At 40.1% G+C, this 22,050-nt stretch overlaps 1 protein-coding gene across 3 annotated transcripts in view; it reads right to left on the bottom strand.

Moving 5' to 3' along the window:
• MTUS1 (microtubule associated scaffold protein 1) overlaps positions 1-22,050 on the bottom strand; it is a 199,851-nt gene that overhangs the window by 123,876 nt on the left and 53,925 nt on the right. For 2 of the 3 annotated variants that reach the window (XM_032798200.2, XM_075066429.1), the window contains exon 3: positions 21,536-21,731. In XM_032798200.2, coding sequence (XP_032654091.1) covers positions 21,536-21,731 — 196 coding nt within the window. Of the gene's footprint in view, positions 1-2,515; positions 2,684-21,535; positions 21,732-22,050 lie in introns of all 3 variants that reach the window. The other variant, XM_032798203.2, reaches the window with a different exon arrangement.

Raw genomic sequence — 22,050 nt, 5'->3', positions numbered from 1 at the left:
AGGTGAAAGACTGGTTTTATATATTCCTATGACATCAAGGTGAAATTGCTGAGACAGCATCTTACTGGTTGAATACTATACTTTTCTTATTTTCTTCATGTCACAAGGACAAAACAGACTTGAATCACATTGGCAAGCCTTATTATTAACACCATGTTCTCAATCTTTATTTACATCCATATACAATTACCATGGGCACACTACACAATTGCTAAAAAAGGTCAGATGCTGCAGTCTAATTTTTCAATCCTCAGCCACATTTACTAGGCAAAATAATACTTTTCTTTTATTACCACACGTTACATTATGCAAATTTCACAAACAGATTTTTCCTCAGAAAATAGGAGAGAATCATAAAAACTGAAGTGCTAATCAGACTCAAAGGCAGCAAGTACTGTCATAAGGAAACTTAAACTCTCTAAGATATCAAACACAGGACTGAGCAAGGCAGCAACCAGGAAGTTATATTTATGATTTTACAGAAAAATATGAATCTCTTAAATATCAACTAAACATTTTCAGTTTAATTGTTAAACAGGACTATATTATCTAGGTTTTACATTACACTAGGTTTTACTGCAAGAAGTATCCATCTTGACCTTTGAATGTCCAGTATATTGATAGTGAAGAAATTTTAGGATTTGCTAATTATGATTTTATTTTGATGTCATTGTCTAATAATCAACTGTCACATAAGGACAAGAAGAAAACTCTGTAAATACCTCCTAGAAATAGAAAAAAAAAAAATACTGATTCTCTCAACAAAGATGATTCAAAAGTCAGCAAAAATTGCACTGCACAAAAATATTAACACATGTAATCCAGATATGATTAAAAATCACAAAACACTGAAGTCAATTTGTTTGAACATTTTCTGTAAATTTATTAATTAAATTAAGAAAAGTATTTTCTTTGGGAAAACAGCAAATTAAAGCATTTAATTTGATAGATTTACCAGCTTTAACACGAAAACCAAACATGCTTTTATTTAAAAAGGCTAATGACCTACTTCTATTCCAGTAAACGTGGCTAACAAAGGAAATAAAAAAGCTGTAAGATCCCACTACAGCATAGTCCAAAGTAATATCATAGTGGCTTCCTGAATCAGTCGGGGTGCTAGTGTAGAATGATAGAAAACAGGAGAAAAATCAGTTTTCTGTACAACTGCGGGTCTCCTGGTATATCATTTAAAAAGAATCAAAGCAAGCTTAAAGCAGAAAACTGCAGCCATTTCATCCTCTCATATTCCTCGATGCTTGCTCTTAGTGAATTAGAGTGGAAGAATTGTAGCTTCAAGCAGAGGACAAAAACAGATTAAACCAGTAGCAAACACACAAGAAAAGTCACGGTTTGATGCTTAATCTGAAAGGATACATTTCTTTGTTGTGAAACGATGAACCTCTCTTTGTTAGGGGAGGAGAGCAAAAGCGTTACTACCTCCTTTGGAATTTTCAGTCATGGTACTAAAATTGAAACAGCAAAATCAACATGGCTTCAGGGCAACGAACAATCTGATTATAGAAGAATGTGTGCAAATTTTAATACAAAATACATATTCCTTTCAGGCATGGTAGGTTTTATTTCAGGAGAAAAGAAAGCTGGAACAAACAGGACAACTCAGGATAAGAAAAGGTACTATGGATCATCTTCAATCAAACTTTTTAAAAAAAATTTACACAAATGAACTTCCTTTCCCATCCCAAAGACAAAATGGACAATGTAATAGTAAGGATATTTGAATTAAAATAGCTTTAATGTTAGAATATCTTTCCCCATCATGGGTTAATTTACGTTGCTTTTGCATGTTTTTTCATTCCCTAACATTCCTGCAACTGATGTACAAAGTTTTCATTCATTTATCACTGTTTAAGACATTTTAAACAATATGTAATTTAGACCGGTCAATCATTTATCAGAATTCATTGTTTTTACATTAAATTGTACACCCAAATGTATGGATGAGTTTACTTTATTTAGTAATTTCAAAATTGTATATTCAGAACTTTCAAACAAGAAAGTAATTAAATTTCATTAAGAAACACACCACAAAACATATGAATTATAGTCATTCAAAAATGGGTACAAGAGGGTTGTGTTGCACTGTTCTCAGTATTACACAAAAATCTAATTCACAAATGCTCAACTTTCTGACCTTATTACACATATACAAAAAGCCTTTCAAGGAAAGCATCATGCTCAGTAATGCCAGGAAGTTTTGGAATGTACCAAGAAAGTGTAGAAAAAAGATTTTTTATTTTTCTCCCCCCCCCCCACCCCCAAGAAGTTCATTTTTGCTAAGTCAGGCACCAAGTCTTAAGACCCTTCAACTGAGAAGACTACAGGATGTGCCTCTTAGGAAAAAAAGATGTAAAAAGGCAACATTCTTAAGGGTCAAAACTAGTAATCCTTAGCTAGGCAATAAGCCCGTTCAAATAAATTTTTCCCAGCTAAGGACTGAAAGATTTGGACCTGGAGAACAGTGGTTAAAGCAGAGAACTCTGACAAAGATACTTACAATTATTACTGCAAGTACTTTGCTCACTCTGGGTACTACTGATTGAAGAGACGCTAACAGTTCTCCGAATGGGCACTTTTGATTTAGTTAGTGATTTGCCAGAACTGGCCCAAGATACTAGAGATGTTTTCACAGAGGCAGGCTTCCCTCTGGAAGAAGTTTCCACTCCTGTTAATTTAAGGAAGAGAAAGATAGAACTTTAAAAAAAAAAAAAAAAAAAAAAAAAAAAGACACTGCTGGTACCAATAAGGATAAAGTCTGGCCCAAAGAAGAAAGGCACATTTTTATTATATATAAGTAAAAAGAATTTTAGGAGACATTTTAAAAGAGTGCACTAAAACAACACCTTAAACCTTTAAGTCCAAGATTTGACTTACCCTGCAAAGATTGCTTTAATACAATGAGGAATTTATGAAGATTCAAAAGTATCCAATTTTATCTGTGCACTGTGGATAGGATGATCAAAACAGGATTTGCCCAGATTCCACAAATCAGTGCTTCTGTGCAAATGCCTGACTTGGGAAAGTCAAAATCCATCTTGCAAGGACAAAACATGTTACAGTTCTCTGTGCTGGCAATTCCAAATACTACCTCTAGCTCAAAAAGCACTCAGATTCTTTCCTGTTTTTGAAACCATAAGGGATCAGAAATTATTTCCATGCTGATAGCTGAAGTCTAATGCATGCTGATTCTCAGATGAGGGACAAATAGCACCAACATGCAATTTCTTCTGGAAAGTAAATTGCGCCATATACGAGCAGAATGAGCACAAACAAGGAACAAGAGCAGCAAGTTCTAATATACTTGAAATGATAGCTCAAAAGACTTCTGGGTCTGCAAGACTGGATAAATAGTATTCTCAGAACTGTTGCCATTCAGTTATACTGGCACAAAGATGTTTTTGCATATAGTTTACCATGTCCTGTCAATTAGAACTTGTAAACAGAAGTGACAAAAGTGAGAAATATTAAATATAACCTATTTGAGATAGAATGGAGGTATTATTGTCACTTTCAGATGACATTTACTGTAGTATTAACAGGACAACTTTACTATTTAAGCCAGAGTATCTGCAACTGAATATATGTTTAGCTAAATGGACTTCCAGCTCCATTCTAGGAAAACTGTACTAACATGCATTGGGATTAAAATAAAAGACTATGTCCACAGGAGAAGTTATGTATATCAGAATTTTCCTGTTCCCAGAATTTCAATTGAAAAAAAATGGTATATTAAAGTATCACTGGATTGTCATTTGCCAGCTCTGATTAATCCCACTTTACATCTGATTTCAGGTGCTGAGCTTTCCAAAACTCATTTGAAGTAACAGGACAAGTAAGGTAACCTCTTTATACATAAACGAAGAACAAGAGTGGGAAGATTAAATGCTATTTTAGAAGAAGTGGAGAGATACAGACATCTGGATATTATAATCACTAAAGTTTTGCCTGAATTCCTTTTCTTCAGATGTAATCTCCTCTTAGGCACATTTTGTTTTAGGCAGAACATGCAATGTTAAAATACAGAACATCAGTTTCACCAAGAAAAAAAGGACTTTCCCCTTTCCACTTGCCATGACCACATAATTCAGATTAATACCATGTATTAGACCCACAAGGTCATTTAGCTGCAATATGATTAAACCAGGTATTTAAGTTACTCCAGTTTATACCATATTAGTTTTCATACAAGTCTGTCAATAGTTCCCTCTCACTCTTGGGCATGAGGGATTAAGTGACATCTTTGTAAAGACATAAAATTTGTATGAAGGTCATAAAAGCTTTAGGCTGTCTTAGAAAGTAGGACACTACATAGAGATTTAGGAAGGAAGAAGCATCATGAATGTATACGCATCTTGGCATAAATGAATACACTTCAACACCAGATGGTGCTGTAAGATTATGTCTACAAAGTTTCAAGCCCAAAAGATTAACAATTCACTGAGTTTTGTTCATAGGGAATGCTGGCCTGTTCAATACTAAAAATTAAGGGTAGGCAAACTAATTTATTGGTTTACTATTGAACTATACAAAAAAGAGCAGTTATAAATGCATATTCCACTTATATATGCAAGTTACAAATGTGTAGCAGGACCTCATTAAGTCATCCTGAACATTAAGATTCATTGCAAAATTCAGTAATCTGCACATTAGATGAGTGACATTACAGGTGTACCAGAAAAGAAACACTTTACCAAGTGGTGTTTTACTACTTATTTTGACAAGTGTACATTCTGTAACTTAAGAGTAACTGATCTGAGTAAGATGTCACTATGTCACTCTAGTTTTAAATCTGAGACCTGATAAAGAGCCAGGTTTCTGTGATTTTCTGGTTTGCAAGTTATTGCACTAAGGTAATGAAGTACTTAAGCAATATAGAAACATTTAGAATCCATTCTTGAGTGTTTGGATCTTTTGTGGCAGTTTGCATGATGCCAGAAACCACTACCTGGTACAAATTGTGAGTGGCGTAGATTAAACATATGAAGCTAAACAGTTCCAAAACTGAGAAAATTTAAAGCCACAAAGCAACCTCTACCACTTTTTTGAATAGTGCCAAGAATAATTTTTACTTTACAGAATGACTTGATCTAATCGATCTAGTAAATGATTTTTTTAAAAATACATGACCCCTCTTCCACAGTCTACAGGAGATTCTTGGTAAAGTAAGAATACTATAGACCTTCCAGAATCAGGTAGTATAGAAACAGTACAAGCTGAATCTGCAATATTTTCACGTTGGTAAGAATCTGTATTTGTTCAGTTAGCCACCTGTTACACATCTCTATGTACCGAGGATGCCAGGCATTGAGGGATGTTGTTGGGTTCATCTTTAAAAGCAAAACGAAAAAAGAGGCCTATTCATTCTTTCCATGGATTTCCACTCCAGAGATCTGGAAGCTGAGTGTGAGAAGGGCTTCAAGAAACCCTGCTTGAACAGCACATCCTGAACTTAACAGCTGCAAATATCTCCAGACCCCTTCATTTGTTTTCAAAACTCAGAAAATGGTCTTGAGAATGCAGCTGATTTATAAACAAAATGATTGAGAATTTACATAAAAAACAGCCAGTCAGTGGTGCTGAGTTCCCAGCTTTGGAAACGTCAAGTACAAGTCCTCTTCATAGGTGCCCATGTTCTTTTTTGGTTCCCTAGAGATCAGTGCTCTCTTGGAAAATATTCATAAGAGTGACTAACAAACACCAAACTGCAGTTTTAGAAAAATTAATTTGGGGAGGAATCGCCAAGTAGCAGTGGCCCGAGACCATTAAGTAGCTAATTCCAAGAAGAAACCATAAAAACCAAAGTATCACATGTAAACTGGAAAAAGTTCCTTCCTCTAATTTACAAACTTAAGAGCAGAATGATAAATGCTAAGAAAAAAAACCTGAATAATTACATCAAAATATTTCCTGGATTAGTTCCTACACTCTGGAATGTGGTTAATTAATTCAGCCACTTCATCTAGTGGCTAAAAAAATATTAACTGTTGGAAAACACACTTCTTCCAAAGGGGGACTATGGCATTTGGTTCAAAGCACAAGATGGAGTCATGAGACCTGTGTTTTATTCCCAGCTCTGCCACAGATTTCTACTGGAAACCGATTAAATCGCTTAACCTCCAATTCAGTTTTCCAGCTGTAGAATACTTATCTAACTTCCAGGAGCATTCTGAAGCTACAATGAGCTCTTAGATGGAAGGCAGTACATAGGTTCAATGGGGACAGGTAAGCAAAGCCCACAGGTAAGTGGGGAACATGGAGACCTGGGAGATGGGTCAGAAATAGAAGGGAGCATGGGCCATAATGGCAGAGAGAAAGGCAATACAGGGCAAAACAGGGAGGCAAGATCAAATCAATATCTTAGATGCCTATATATAAATGTGGGAACTATGGATAATAAGCAGGAAGAACTGGAAGTGCTAATAAATAAATACAACTATGACATTGTTGGCATCACCGAAACTTAGTGGGATAATACACACGATTGGAATGTTGGTGTGGATGGGTACAGCTTGCTCAGGAAGGATAGATGGGGGGAAGGGAGGAGGTGTTGCCTTATATATTAAAAATGTACACACTTGGACTGAGGTGTAGATGGACATAGGAGACGAAAGTGTTGAGAGTCTCTGGGTTAGGCTAAAAGGGGTAAAAAACAAGAATGATGTCATGCTAGGCCACCTAACCAGGAGGAAGACGTGGATGAGGCTTTTATTAAACAGCCAACAAAATCATCCAAAGCCCAAGATTTGGTGGTGATGGGGGACTTCAACTATCCAGATATACGTTGGGAAAACACAGTGGGGCACAGACTATCCAATAAGTTCTTAGACTGCGTTGCAGACAACTTTTTATTTCAGAAGGTTGAAAAAGCTACTGAGGGGAAGCTGTTCTAGACTTAATTTTAACAAATAGGGAGGAACTCATTGAGAATTTGAAAGTAGAAGGAAGCTTGGGTGAAAGTGATCATGAAATCATAGAGTTTGCAATTCTAAGGAAGGGTAGAAGGGAGTACAGCAAAATAGAGACAATGGATTTCAGAAAGGCGGATTTTGATAAGCTTAGAGAGCTGATAGGTAAGGTCCCATGGGAATCAAGACTGAGGGGAAAAACAACTGAGGAGAGTTGGCAGTTTTTCAAAGGGACACTATTAAGGGCCCAAAAGCAAGCTATTCCGATGGGTAGGAAAGATAGAAAATGTGGCAAAAGACCACCTTGGCTTAACCACGAGATCTTGCATGACCTACAAAATAAAAAGGAGTCATATAAAAAATGGAAACTAGGTCAGATTACAAAGGATGAATATAGGCAAATAACACAGGAATGCAGGGGCAAGATTAGAAAGGCAAAGGCACAAAATGAGCTCAAACTAGCTATGGGAATAAAGGGAAACAAGAAGACTTTTTATCAATACATTAGAAGCAAGAGGAAGACCAAGGACAGGGTAGGCCCACTGCTCAGTGAGGAGGGAGAGACAGTAACAGGAAACTTGGAAATGGCAGAGATGCTTAATGACTTCTTTGTTTCGGTCTTCACTGAGAAGTCTGAAGGAATGTCTAACATAGTGAATGCTTATGGGAAGGGGGTAGGTTTAGAAGATAAAATAAAAAAAGAGCAAGTTAAAAATCACTTAGAAAAGTTAGATGCCTGCAAGTCACCAGGGCCTGATGAAATGCATCCTAGAATACTCAAGGAGTTAATAGAGGAGGTATCTGAGCCTCTAGCTATTATCTTTGGAAAGTCATGGGAGACGGGAGAGATTCCAGAAGACTGGAAAAGGGCAAATATAGTGCCCATCTATAAAAAGGGAAATAAAAACAACCCAGGAAACTACAGACCAGTTAGTTTAACTTCTGTGCCAGGGAAGATAATGGAGCAAGTAATTAAGGAAATCATCTGCAAACACTTGGAAGGTAGTAAGGTGATAGGGAATAGCCAGCATGGATTTGTAAAGAACAAATCGTGTCAAACCAATCTGATAGCTTTCTTTGATAGGATAACGAGTCTTGTGGATAAGGGAGAAGCGGTGGATGTGGTATACCTAGACTTTAGTAAGGCATTTGATACGGTCTCGCATGATATCCTTATCGATAAACTAGGCAAATACAATTTAGATGGGGCTACTATAAGGTGGGTGCATAACTGGCTGGATAACCGTACTCAGAGAGTAGTTATTAATGGCTCCCAATCCTGCTGGAAAGGTATAACAAGTGGGGTTCCGCAGGGGTCTGTTTTGGGACCGGCTCTGTTCAATATCTTCATCAACGACTTAGATGTTGGCATAGAAAGTACGCTTATTAAGTTTGCGGACGATACCAAACTGGGAGGGATTGCAACTGCTTTGGAGGACAGGGTCAAAATTCAAAATGATCTGGACAAATTGGAGAAATGGTCTGAAGTAAACCGGATGAAGTTCAATAAAGACAAATGCAAAGTGCTCCACTTAGGAAGGAACAATCAGTTTCACACATACAGAATGGGAAGAGACTGTCTAGGAAGGAGTATGGCAGAAAGAGATCTAGGGGTCATAGTGGACCACAAGCTAAATATGAGTCAACAGTGTGATACTGTTGCAAAAAAAGCAAACGTGATTCTGGGATGCATTAACAGGTGTGTTGTAAACAAGACACGAGAAGTCATTCTTCCGCTCTACTCTGCGCTGGTTAGGCCTCAACTGGAGTATTGTGTCCAGTTCTGGGCACCGCATTTCAAGAAAGATGTGGAGAAATTGGAGAGGGTCCAGAGAAGAGCAACAAGAATGATTAAAGGTCTTGAGAACATGACCTATGAAGGAAGGCTGAAAGAATTGGGTTTATTTAGTTTGGAAAAGAGAAGACTGAGAGGGGACATGATAGCAGTTTTCAGGTATCTAAAAGGGTGTCATCAGGAGGAGGGAGAAAACTTGTTCACCTTAGCCTCTAATGATAGAACAAGAAGCAATGGGCTTAAACTGCAGCAAGGGAGGTTTAGGTTGGACATTAGGAAAAAGATCCTAACTGTCAGGGTGGTTAAACACTGGAATAAATTGCCTAGGGAGGTTGTGGAATCTCCATTTCTGGAGATATTTAAGAACAGGTTAGATAAATGTCTATCTCGGATGGCCTAGGCCAAGGGTCGGCAACCTTTCAGAAGTGGTGTGCCGAGTCTTCATTTATTCACTCTAATTTAAGGTTTTGTGCGCCAGTAATACATTTTAATGTTTTTAGAAGGTCTCTTTCTATAAGTCTATAATATATAACTAAACTGTTGCATATAAAGTAAATAAGGTTTTTAATATGTTTAAGAAGCTTCATTTAAAATTAAATTAAAATGCAGAGCCCCCTGACTGGTGGCCAGGACCCAGGCAGCGTGAGTGCCACTGAAAATCAGCTCGCGTGCCTCCTTCGGCACATGTGCCATAGGTTGCCTACCCCGCTCTAGGCAGTATTTGGTCCTGCCGTGGAGGGCAGGTGACTGAACTCCATCCTCTCAAGGTCCCTTCCAATCCTAGAATCTATGAATAAATGCAAAGTATTTCCTCAGCATCATCGTAACTAATTTCTTGCTCAGTATTTTTAGGGCACCCATTTCATTCCTCACCTGGAGAATCATTTCAAGTTGTCATTAATTTATTTGACTTTTCATTAAAATCCTAGAGCAGGGGTCGGCAACCTATGGCACATATGCCAAGGTGGCACACGAGCCGCTTTTGCCTGGCACACGGCAGCCAGCCAGGGTCCCAGCTACCAGCCCCACTCAGCCTGCTGCCAGCTGAGTGAACGGAACCCCAGGCCTCCATGTGGAGCCAGCATCTGACTGGCATGGACATGGTAAGGGGAGTCCTGGGGAGCAGTCAGGGAGCAGGGGGAGGGTTGGATGGGTTTGGAGTCCTGGGGGTCTGTTTGAGCGCAGGGATCCTGGGGGTCTGTCTGGGGGCTGGGGTGTGGATAAGGGTTGGGGCAGTCAGGGGACAAGGAGCAGGGAGGCTTAGGTAGCAGCAGGGATCCCAGGAGGCAGCAATCAGGGGACAAGGAGCGGGGGGGTTGGGGGTACTGATGGGGGCAGTCAGGGTGGGAAGTGGGAGGGAGTGGATGGGGGCGGGGCTAGGGGAGGGCTCTCCCCTCTTTTTTGGTTGTTGAAATATAACATTAGGTGCGGGGGGAGTCGAGGGGGGGAGCATGTAGGCAGATGCCAGCCCCCATCTACTGCAGCCTGCAGGAGCTCCTCAGGGGGGCGCCAGGCCGCAGCCTGGGCAGGAGGGTGCAGCTACTCCCCCGCTAGTGGCACCGCCGCCTTTGCAGGGCTGCTGCTCCCCCTGCACCACGCTGGCTCCTCCATGGCTGGGGCTCACTGCTGCTGCAAGCAGGACGCTTTGGCTCTCCAGCCTATGGACGACAGCTCCTCCCTGCCGAGCTGCTGCAGTGGCCCAAGCCTGGCAAAGCCAGTGAGTGGACTCGAGGCAGGGGCCACCAGGGTGGGGAGGGCTTGTGGGATGGCTGTGCACCCTCTAGGGGAGTTCAGGGGGTGGAGAGGGGGGAACCTGGTCTGGGGAGCAGCCCCTGGGCACAGCTGGCCCTGGGTCTATAAAGGCTCATTGGGATTTTCCCCTCAATGAGGAGATGTGCAGGGTGGGGGAGAGGGGCAAAGTACAAGTTTCGCCTAAGGCGCAAAATATCCTTGCACTGGCCTTACCCCAGGGGGTGCATGCACCCCAGGTTAAGAACCACTGCACTATCTGCATTTTAATGTAATATGAAGTTTTGTAAACATTTTAAAAAACTTGTTTACTTTACACACAATATAGTTCATAGACTTAGAGAGACCTTCTAAAAATGTTAAAATGTATTACCGGCACACAAAACCTTAAATTATCGTGAATAAATGAAGACTCGGCACACCGCTTCTGAAAGGTTGCCGACCCCTGTCCTAGAGCTTCCTCAAGTACATACTACATAAATTAGGAACGCACTACAAGTGCGTTCCTAATTTATGGATGCTTATATGCCCCCTCTCTTGTGCTGGTATCAGAATCACCTCCCAGCCATTTATGGTTTATCCTCAGAAGGCCCCTTGTAAAAGTAGAGAGAGGTACCCCCAAAAGGAACAAATACACTGAAGTTATTTTACCAAAGTTCACAAAGGAAGTCTGTGACAATTACCAATTCAATCCAAGTCTCCCATGTTTAAAAATATAGCCATTTCAATTCCCTCATGTTACTGCAGTTGTTTCTTTTATTTTAACAGCACCCCATTTATGTGCTGAAGCTTCCCAATACTGGTAAGACAGGATTCTTGCCCCTAGAAGTTAGACCAATTTTGGATATGACATAAGACTGGAGAACAAAAAGGAGGAGATCATTAAGATTATACAGTTAATTAGCAAAGTCTAGTGCATAGCATGAGGGAACAGGATTTTTGTTGTTGTTTTTAAGTGATTTTTTAAAAAATTATATAGAATTGAGTAGAAGGCTAAATTGACAAGTTTCTTGTAGGCATAATGAAGTGGAACTTCAAGAGATATTTAAGAAGGATAGTAGTGGCTTTACAAACCAGATCAGAAAAAGGGTGTTCCTTAGATGGGGAACAGTGCAGAAAAACAGAGTCCCAAGACTATTGAGAGAGAAACAGGCAGATATGGCATACACTAGTATCACTGGAAGAACAGCCCGGCCAGTCAGAAGAAACTAGGCCAGATAAGAATAAGCAGTGTTATAAAGAATAAAAGCACTCACCCGTCCTGTCAATGTAATAAGCCTGAATCAATTATTTATTCCAGTTACTGTCATGTAGAGTGAGAAGTACTGCATTCCTCATCCCTGGAGTAATTAGTGGGCTACTGCTTAGAACTATATATAAATAAATAAAAATAAATGTACTACATAGTGTCAATTAGGCTAAACATACCTCTTCTACCAGAATGAAAACGTTCACAGATTGATGTTCATTTATCAAGACTTGCTAAGCTCAAACTTCATGACCTAAACCAAAAAGTCAACCTCACTTGTGAATCTTGAGCAGATCATCATGGGCTAAAATAACTTTAAAAGCTTCTTGATGCTGCCATTTGAACTTCCTGTGCTACAGAAGTCATACTGGGAAAATATGCTTGAGACAAAAACAATAAAAATCAAGTGGTCAGAAATTAGATGGTCTCTTGACAGATCTATGCCTCCATCCTCCCCATATCAAATCCCAGCCCTCATCAAAAGTGATAATGAAGAAAGATACTTCCACATTAATTAGAGAGCTATGTGGGTACTGAGTATGTTTATAAAACTCTGCTGTTCATACTTAATTGTCAACTGAACAGTAGGATTAGAAGTAGATTCCAATTTTGAGGGCAAAGCATAATCATTTATCAAAGCTATATTTAAATATTTCAGGTTTAGGACTGATTGAAAAGCTTCCACAATTCATGGAGCTTTGTGACATACAGGGAATAAGCCTTTTGACTTTTCCCAGCAGGAAATTTGGGTAGATTAAAGTGCACAAAGGAAGATGGTTGGGAATATTTCTCTCAGAGCTGCAGAGAAAAATTCAACATGAAAAAGAACCAGTTTTGAATCTTGATTGTTTTATACCTCTAAGATTCAGGTCAGGATTCCTGGATTTTATTTTATTTTTTTAATGCAAGTGAAAAAAGTAGTTGTCCCTATCCTGGAAGGGTTACACTTGTTCAATGATTTTAAGAGGATATTTTGAATTTTAGAGAGATGACAAAATGTATCTATAAAAGCAGCAAAGAGTCCTGTGGCCTTATAGACTAATAAACGTTTCGTGGGTGAATACCCACTTCATCGGATGCATGTCTTCACCCACGAAAGCTCATGCTCCAAAACATCTGTTAGTCTATAAGGTGCCACGGGACTCTTTGCTGCTTTTACAGATCCAGATTAACACGGATACCCCTCCGATACTTGACAAAATGTATCTAGTTTTAATCTGTAGGAGAAAGCAGTTTTAGCCATTTTAAGATAAATACAGTCCTTGACTATGTTTTCTAATATGAGACATTTTCAGTAGATGTCAAGGGTATTAAGTAAATCATGGGAAAAGATGCACCAAAGCAGTGTTCCCAGCAGACTCATCTTTAAACATTTTTGTAATCATGTGTAGTTGCTCTGATAAGCTCTATAAAACCAGAGGCAGGATTAATAAATTTCAGAAAGCTAGCTGAGCGTTCCAAGGATTGTTCTACTAAGTCTACAAGTGGACTCTGCTACAGTCTAGCTCAGCTAGCGGTCAGAAATTTATTAATCCTGCCTCTGTTTTTATAGTGCTTATCAGAGTAACTATACACAAAGAATAGACGAGGTGCTCTACATATTTTTAAGTCCCACTACCAATTAAGTTTTATCATTTATTTTTCAATATTTCTCTTCCATTTGTGGGTTTAACAGAGTACAATGGCAAACTATTGAGGGCAAAGAATTAAACTATCAATTCACAAACATCTGTCAAATATACAAAATGAGCAAAATAAAAATGTAGACAAGTTTTCGTTATGATAGTCTTGGGTATTACTAATAATAGTGTTGAGTTCTTAGACAAGCGAGTTAGGTTGTTGCTGTCCCTTTAAGTACTTCTCTTTACATAGGGCTCTGGTTGTCAACCCCTGGCGGTACCTCTGGAAGACCTCTGTGTACATCAACTTATCTAGATATTTGCCTAGTTACAACAGGCTACATAAAAAGCAATAGCGAAATCTGTACAAACTAAAATTTCATATTACTTATTTATCGTGCTCTATGTTCTATACACTAAAATGCAAGTACAATATTTATATTGCAATTTATTTTATACCATGGCAAAAATTAGAAAGTAAGCAATTTTTCAATCCGTGTGCTGTGAGACACTTATATTTTTATGTCTGATTTCATAAACAAGTAGTTTTTAAATGAAGTGAAACTTGGAGTATGCAAGACAAATTGGGGGGAATAACATGAGTCAAGGCAAAACCCCATTCCATATGTGAGATGGCATTCTATAATATTGGTCCATTTATCCATGAGTCATTATGAAAGTGCTCCTTCTTGGCACAGATTTAGGATCCAGTAGCAGCATGTGCCAAAAATATGGTGGAGCTGTAAGAAGCAGCAGCTTGTGTATACACAAACACTCCTCCCTCTACATGTTAATATTTTCAGAATAAAACTAGTGCACTGTCATGAGTGTTACACAGCAGTATTTTGGTAAGCAAGAAGAAAAGTTTCACTATTCTCTGTCCATCACCACCCCTTCCAGAATGAACAAGAGCGATGGTATGATGGGATAGCTTAATTTTGGCAATTGATCTTTCATTATCAGCAAGTAAGTATGCCCAGTGGTCTGTGATGGGATGGGGATCTGAAGTTACTGCAGAGATCTTTCCTGAGTGCTGGCTGGTGAATCTTGCCACATGCTCAGGGTAGCCCCTTGAATTCGCTCATATTGGGGTCGGGAAGGGAATTTCCTCCGGGACAGATTGGCAGAGGCTCGCGAGGTTTTTCGCCTTCCTCTGCAGCGTGGGGCATGGGTCACTTGGCTGGTGGATTCTCCGCAGCTTGAGGTCTTCAAACCACAATCTGAAGACTTCAGTAACTCAGACATAGGTTAGGAGCTTGTTATAGAAGCGGATGGGTAGGATTCTGTGGCCTGCTTTGTGCAGGAGGTCAGACTAGATGATCATATTGGTCCCTTCTGACCTTAAAGTCTGAGTCTAAGTGGGACAGAGCATGAGAACAGTATCTCTGCTACTCCCTTATTGTTCAGTTCCAATCTCATCCTTTATTACAGAATCTCTTACCATTTTCCTCTATGCTCCACATCACCAATTCATTCATAATGTCAAGTGACTGTTACTGTCTGCCCAGAACCTTCCAAACCCCTTTAGTTCCCTCCAAGTCAACCCCCACCTGAGCAGAAACATGCTGTCCACCCCCACACCATCCAAGGTGGGGCTCCTTATTTAACCGCTTCATAGCTCAGAAATATGCCCCTTGCTCTGAACCCTCATTCACCCAGCATTGACAGGCTCACAACACTCCTTCCCATGCAACCCTCCAGACTTTCCACTTGTCCCCTAAAACGCATCAGCAGGCTTGGAGCCCACTGACACAGCTGTACAGGGCCCAGACAGAGGCAGCAGAATTGTGCCAACAACCCTATGCTTTGCCATTGTGAGGCTTAACTGAAAAATACTCCCACAGAGGATTGCTTTCCCTACTTTTGTTTCTCTTCCCTCTACTGCCTGCAGTCTGTGCTGCAGGACCAGAAGTCCCCTGGTATACTCCAGAGGGAATTCTGCAAAAAATATTCTTCCCACAACATTTCAAAATTCTGTGACTAATTTGTAAGATAAAATTGGAGGCTCCAGCATGGCAGTGGGGAACATGGGCCACTGGCTGCATGGAGGTGGGAGATCATATTCTGGGCAGGAGCTGTAGCGTGGACTCAGTAGTGAGGCTGCACTAGACCCTGACAGAGTGCAAGGACTGCAATGGGCCTGCCCCTCCACACAAGGTGTGGGTGGGCAGGCTCAACCCAACAGGATCCAAGTGTGGAGGGGCTTAGTGGGGGGGATCCAGGTGTGGGTTGAGTGTGGGACAATCTGAGTGTGGGCGGCTCAGTGTGGGAATCTAGGTACAGTGGGGGAGATCTGGGTTGCAGGGGCTGCTTGTTGGGTTCTGAATGCAGGAGTAATAGGACTCTGCAGTGTGTCTAGGTGCAGCTGAGTGGGGTGATGGAGAGGTAAGGCTCAGCAGGAGATTTGGGGAGGGGGTCCAGATGTACAGAGGTTGGGAGAACAGTGGAGCAGCTCCCCATACAGTGACCCCTCCCCCTTCAGCTAAGGAGCAATGGGAGCAGGAAGCAGGGGAGGGTGCAGAGCTTCCTACAGCCAGGGAAGATTTCTTGGGGTGGATCTGACCTAGCCCTGGCTGCTCCATGCAAAGGAAGATGAAGTCACAGCCTCTCCAACCCCCATCCAAGTCGAGACTAGGAGCTGAGCCCAGCGTAGGGTAGAACTATAGGCTGGGGTGTCTCCAGCACCGTGTCCCCCTACCTCCCCCGTGGTTATTTATCTCTCTGTTGGCTACTCCAGGCACCCAAAAACACTGCTGGGGAGGGTTGCATGACCCCTCTTGCAGCTTCCCTTCGCTTCTCCGTCAGAAAGTAATTTTTCTGCAGGGAAGCAAAGATATCTGCAGGAGACATGAATTCTGCACCTGCGCAGTGGTGCAGAATTCCTCAAGGAGTACTGGTAGCAGCCAAGTGTGCTTCAGCCTCCAGGATGCTGGCTGCAGCTCCACCAGTGGCAACATACGTTACTATAGCAAGGCCTGCCTATTCCACTTCTGCCAATAGGCAATCATAGGACCTTCGTAGTCTGGTTTCCATGCTTTTGTCCCTGTCATCTCACCCAATTTAAGCTTTGGCCTCCATACCATGATCTTGCACAATCTTTGCTGTAGAGACTGGAAGGCTTTGGAGTATCAGCAGCGCTACACTACAGCCTGGTGCATCTGGCCAGGCTCCACAGCTATGAGATTTGAATAAATCAATGCTGTGACAACAAGTACAACCAGCAATAGTCCACCGATGCACAGATGTGAGTTAATTAAAAATCAACATTTACCTGCAAATATCATATGATAAACAAGACATTGCACTGGATTTTTATCAAGAATAGACAAAAACAGCCTCACTGTTGGAAAGCACTGGATTTGTAACGGCAAGCACTGTAGGGAGACAAAGATTAATGGTATACAAGAAAAACAGAATAAAGCCGGAACCTGTTGTGCTTTCTCTTATTGTTGTCCACATGTATACATAACATCTGTCTTAAGGATTTTCGCTCCTCTCAACACACCAACCCCTTTCCAACCATCCCCTTCTCATGGGTGGAGGGGGAAGGGGAGTAGAAAGACACCCCTCCAATCCAGAGATCCTACTTCAAAGCAAATCTAATCGCCAAGCTTCTTTGCATTATGAAGACTTTACAAAGAATTTTTCTTGAAGTCAAAAGACCCATCCCAAATTCTCAAAGTTAGCAGCATGAGTAGCTGGCTAGTTTTTAGGAACATTTTGTTCATCAATAGGATTGAAGCCTGCAGGTAGCATGTAATGTTGTGTACTTGCTTACATATATTATAGATACAAGTTGTCAAATTTCTGTTTATTAGAGTACATGGTCGCTGACTTGCATGGAGAAAAGCATTCACTTCTGCAGAATATATAGTCTCCCCTTATAATTAGTTCAGGAAGAGAAAAAAAGGTTATTAGTTTGGTCTTCTCAGAGAGAATATTCAATAAAATTCAAGGCTAATGAGTATGGTTGAGGAATGGTACGAAAATATCCCAGCAAGTCTTTACAAGTTATATTCTAGTATCAAGAAATTGCCCTGCAGGAACTGGTACACACCTCACTCCAAGAGAAAAATGTTCTCATGGGTGTAGATATATTTCAGACAATACTGATATTTGGACTGTTAAAGCCAGTCTCTGCAAGCATTGTTACAACATGTATCCTGCTTCAGGTGCAATGCATTAAAAACAAGAGAGTGTGTGTGCCTTGAAACCCAAAGGGCTGGATAAGCTGAACCCCCAAAAATGAAACTGCATAGATGGAAGAATGTTCACCTTAAGAAGCTGGATGTCTAGGTGTATTTTTATTTATTTATTCCTTCATTTTAAAAGTTCTGTTGCTAAGGTTATGGGTCAGGTTTATCCCAATCCCCTGCATTAAAACCAGGCCTCAAGAGTCGTTGGCAAGAAGGAAGTCTAATCTACCAAATTAATACCAGGCACAGCTTCATGGAGTGACCTACTTCAGCTTTAAGACAATTTGAGACATATGACAAAGAAGGCAATTTTACCACCCATTAACTTTTACCTGTGTTTCTGTTGCTAACAGTGAACTATCTAATTCTAATTGAACCTACCATGCGCAGATCTTACAGGGATGCTGGATAACAGTAGTAGTTATCCATTAACATATGAGAGCAGAGGGAAAATGTCTGGTTTGGATACATAATGAAAACTCTGAGTTTGTCACTGGGCCTGTCAAATACAGCACCTTCTGTAATATACACAGCCAGTGAGATTTCTCCTTCCAACTGCAGGTTTAATACTAATGATTGGTTCCACGCCATCACCTACATTATGCTGGGGTCAGGCTGAAGGATCAAAATGTTTCTTTCTAGCCATAAAGTCTGATTTCCTGACCTTTCTGTGTCCAAATGATGCACTGGCTGATGCAGAGGTTCGGGGCAGTCCATTGTTTGAGCACGGACAGAGCTCCAGAGAGTTGCCGAGCAAAGCATGTCTATGTATGGTTGACCAAAAAGTGGTCATTAGTTTGAGGGAACAAGTTTGGCTGGACTGGTAAAGATGACTTACCAATGTATTGATAAATAAAGCTTCAGGAAGAATGAATGATCAGGAGGCTTTAAGTCCCTTGCAAGAGCATTCAAAGGACAAAAACTGTCACCTGAACACTTCATACAGTTAGGCAAAGAACCCTCCAGATATTGAGGAAGATATTCTGTGCCTTGCTTTAGGAAGAGAAATAACTTGATTAGATATGGAAAGAGGAAGTCCTGCTGATGTGAAAACTATAACAAGTATAGAGAACTGAAAAGATATTGCAGAGGAAGGGGCCATGAATTACCCCACCATCCAGAATGGGGTGACTGCTTCAAGTAACATCACTCACAAGGAAAGCATACTGGAGGGCACCATACAGAAGAGTGTCAAGTCTGAGATAGGTTATAGCCTTCAAGAATCTAGCCAAAGTGGGATGAGCCCCCCTACACTTGGCACTCCTAGTGGACTTCAAGCGTTGTCCCAAACAGAAGCTAGCTGAAAACTCTATTAATGATATCCAGGAGGAACTATATCAGAACGTATAGCCTTTGAGTGCCTGACAAGTTCTACACCATTCCACAGGAACAACCCATGTTCCGCTGTAAATTATGTTGGTGTTTATGGGAATTCGGTAGAGTACAGAGGACTCTGCTGAAAACAGTTGATGAAACTCCTTCCATAAGCTCATCCATAAAACAGAGCACTGCTGGTTTGGGATGAAGATGGATCTTTAAAAAAGTAGCTTCTACCTCTCAAAAAAGAAGCAAGCGAGAGTTACAGGATCTGCCCATTGCAACACAATCTGGCATTGATCCTTCTGCTTTTGGATTGTCCACATCAGATTTTTAGCAGGAGAGCACGTGCAAGAATTTGGGGTGAGGGTGTTGCATGTGTGTGTGAACCCTCTCTGCTAGGCTTCTGAAAACATGCTTTCAGATCAGTACCTGGGAAGTATGTTAGCTTTTTGAATACTTAGTAAAGACTTGTGTAGTACTAAATAGAGGCAGAATTAAAAAATAAAATAAATGAAAACCACACACACACACACCGCTCTAAGATAGAGGTAATCTGTAGACAGTTCTGTTCAGACATTGAACGCAAAAGAGGTAAATTAAACATTGTTTGCTGCAAAAGGTTTTCCTGGCTCTCATCATTCCAGCTCTTCAGTGCATGGTTCTTTGAAATAAGGTTGGCCTCCATTATTAAAATGGGAAATATATGTAAACTTTATAGTAGAGACTGGTTACCTGCCAGCTTTACCAGTTGTGCATAGGGACAATGGAAACTCAGTTGGTTTCAATTCTATTAGACAAGCCATTCTTTGTGCAATAAATGGCATACATTCAGTGATCTAAGACTGCCTTGTACTGTTATAACCTAGTTTCAGTTCTAGTTTTAACTACTGGATCTTTTCTAAATTACTCATTGATGGATAAAGGGAAGTGATAAATTAATTAAAAAGGAAGTATTTCTTGATTATGATTATGGGTCAATATTTCAATTGTCATTTGAAGCTTTCTTGAAATACATTTCTAATAAAGCTGTTTTGAAAAAAATATTCACTGTTGTATAGGGAAAGCTATTTGAACAGATGGTAGATTTCATATTAATTTTTCTGTTATACGATTAGAGCATGCTGCAGCTGATCAAAGAATTTACTGTTCTCCTTGGGAAACTATGAAAGGCTGAAAAAATATCTGATGTAATACTGGGCAAAGGAAGTCCAAAATAAGCTCTATTCACTTGATTTGACTGGTTTTCTCCTTCAAAGGGGCCGTGGAGAAGGATTTTAAATCACGTCTCACCACATGTATAATTAAGGGGAGCATTTTGTGCTTTTACACATCAAATTGGGTAGGAAAAAGCCAAGCAAAATGCAGAGCAAGTTTTTCTGCAAGAAAAGTTGGGTGTATGCTTTTCAAATGATAGTACAGTACAAGTTCTGTCATTTATGTTCAAACTACCTTTGTAATTAGTTACGTTATTGCAAAAAGTAAGATCAACTATGTCACTTACTAGAACATTCAGTTTGAGTCTGAATGGCCAGTAGGTCAACAAATTCGAGCCCCTCATTCGATCAAGTCACCCAGTCCCTTTCCTTGCAAGTGGAGGATTGTACCAGTTAATGTTTTGTTCAGTCTAAGCAAAGGGGCTTCTATGAAATCCCTTGAGATGCACACGGGGAGTTCCTGAATGTTATCATGAAACTTCATATCTGTGATATCCTACGTTGTTCTCTCTGGCTTTCGCAACTTTCAAATGATTTCAGTTCTATTTTCACTTAGTGCCTTTACATATTTAATCTTAATATATTTTCCTCACAGTACTGTCACACCCTCCTTCAGGCATTCTTTACTGGATGAGAATTGAAGACATTTAATTGGAACATGGCTAAATCAGATTTATAGTTGGGATAAAAATCAGGTTTAACCCTAAAAACAGTGCCCCTCCAGTGTCATGAAAACTGTGCTTTGAAACTGGTGAAAACTAGTTGTAGATATTGTTTGTAATGGAGTTCCCCATTCTCGTAAAGCCCTAATTATTAGGGACTAAAGAACCTACAAACTGTTTTTGCCTTTTGAAATGAATTCCTTTTATTATATCATCATGCATCCAAGTGAAAGATGCAAATACTGTACTATTCAGACTCATTCAAGTAGCCTCTCATTTCTATATTAGATTTATGGACACTGAAGACAAAAGTCTAGTAGAGACAGGCTGTCGTATAAACCTCTGTCTCCTACTTAGAGGAAAGAGGATAGGGAAGAAGTTATTTAGGGCCAGAGACTCCTCTAGACCACCTGATGAGGTCTAAATCAGGTCAACAGCAACCTAAAGTGACTGCCCTCCCACATTTATTCTGTTGTTCATGAAAACAGAGCAATTTCCTCAGCTTTAATGCACTAGTATCTGCATTGGCAAAAGCCACCACAAATAGCATTTTTTATGACATTTTCATACAAGGAAACCCAGACTAAACCAAATAAAAGAGAAGCTTCCAGAATGTTGATGCACATTGAGATGCTGGACTGTTACTGTTCTTGCTTTAACCATTGTGTGGATTCCAGCACTCCTGACTGGGTTCAGATCTCGCACACCTCTTAGTCACTAATGTTATAAAACTAAGCTATTGGAATAATGGTAAAGTTTAAATGCCTTGTTTTTAAGGCATTTGTTACCCTAATAGAAATTCTCTTACCAGAACATGATGGCAGAACAGGTCTTTGAGGAGATGACATTTTAGTTGTGCACACATTTTTATTTTCACTTCCTCGCCTAAAGCGAAACACAGAAGGCACCACTTTCACCTTGGGAGCAGGTATACTTCTTAGAGTGATAGGGCCTTCCTTGTGTATATTTTTTCTTTGTGCTGCCCCAGTTTTAGCTGAAGAAACCTGTAAAAAACAAAGTTATTTTAAGAACAAGTTGTTTCACTGCTAGCCTATAAAGTAGGTGGGGGGTGTTTAGCATCAATTACCAGAAAAAGCTAGTCACAAAGGCAAGTGATTTCAAAGTAGGTGCTTGTTATCATTTGGTCCAGGAAAGGGAGAAACACAGATGAACAGTATCCACTGCAATTCAGAGTCATGTGCATCTGATAAATTCATTTTTAGAGATCACATAATGGGTTGGGATATGAGGTGACACTAAAAATTCCAAATTTGTTATGGATATCTAAATTAAAGTCTGTGCAAAAAAAAAAAAAAAAAAAAG

This window comes from Chelonoidis abingdonii, chromosome 5, assembly GCF_003597395.2.
Source record: "Chelonoidis abingdonii isolate Lonesome George chromosome 5, CheloAbing_2.0, whole genome shotgun sequence".
NCBI classification, from domain to species: Eukaryota; Metazoa; Chordata; order Testudines; family Testudinidae; genus Chelonoidis; species Chelonoidis abingdonii.
The sequence above is the reverse complement of the archived record's forward strand: the minus strand, read 5'-3'. Positions and strand labels throughout refer to the sequence as shown.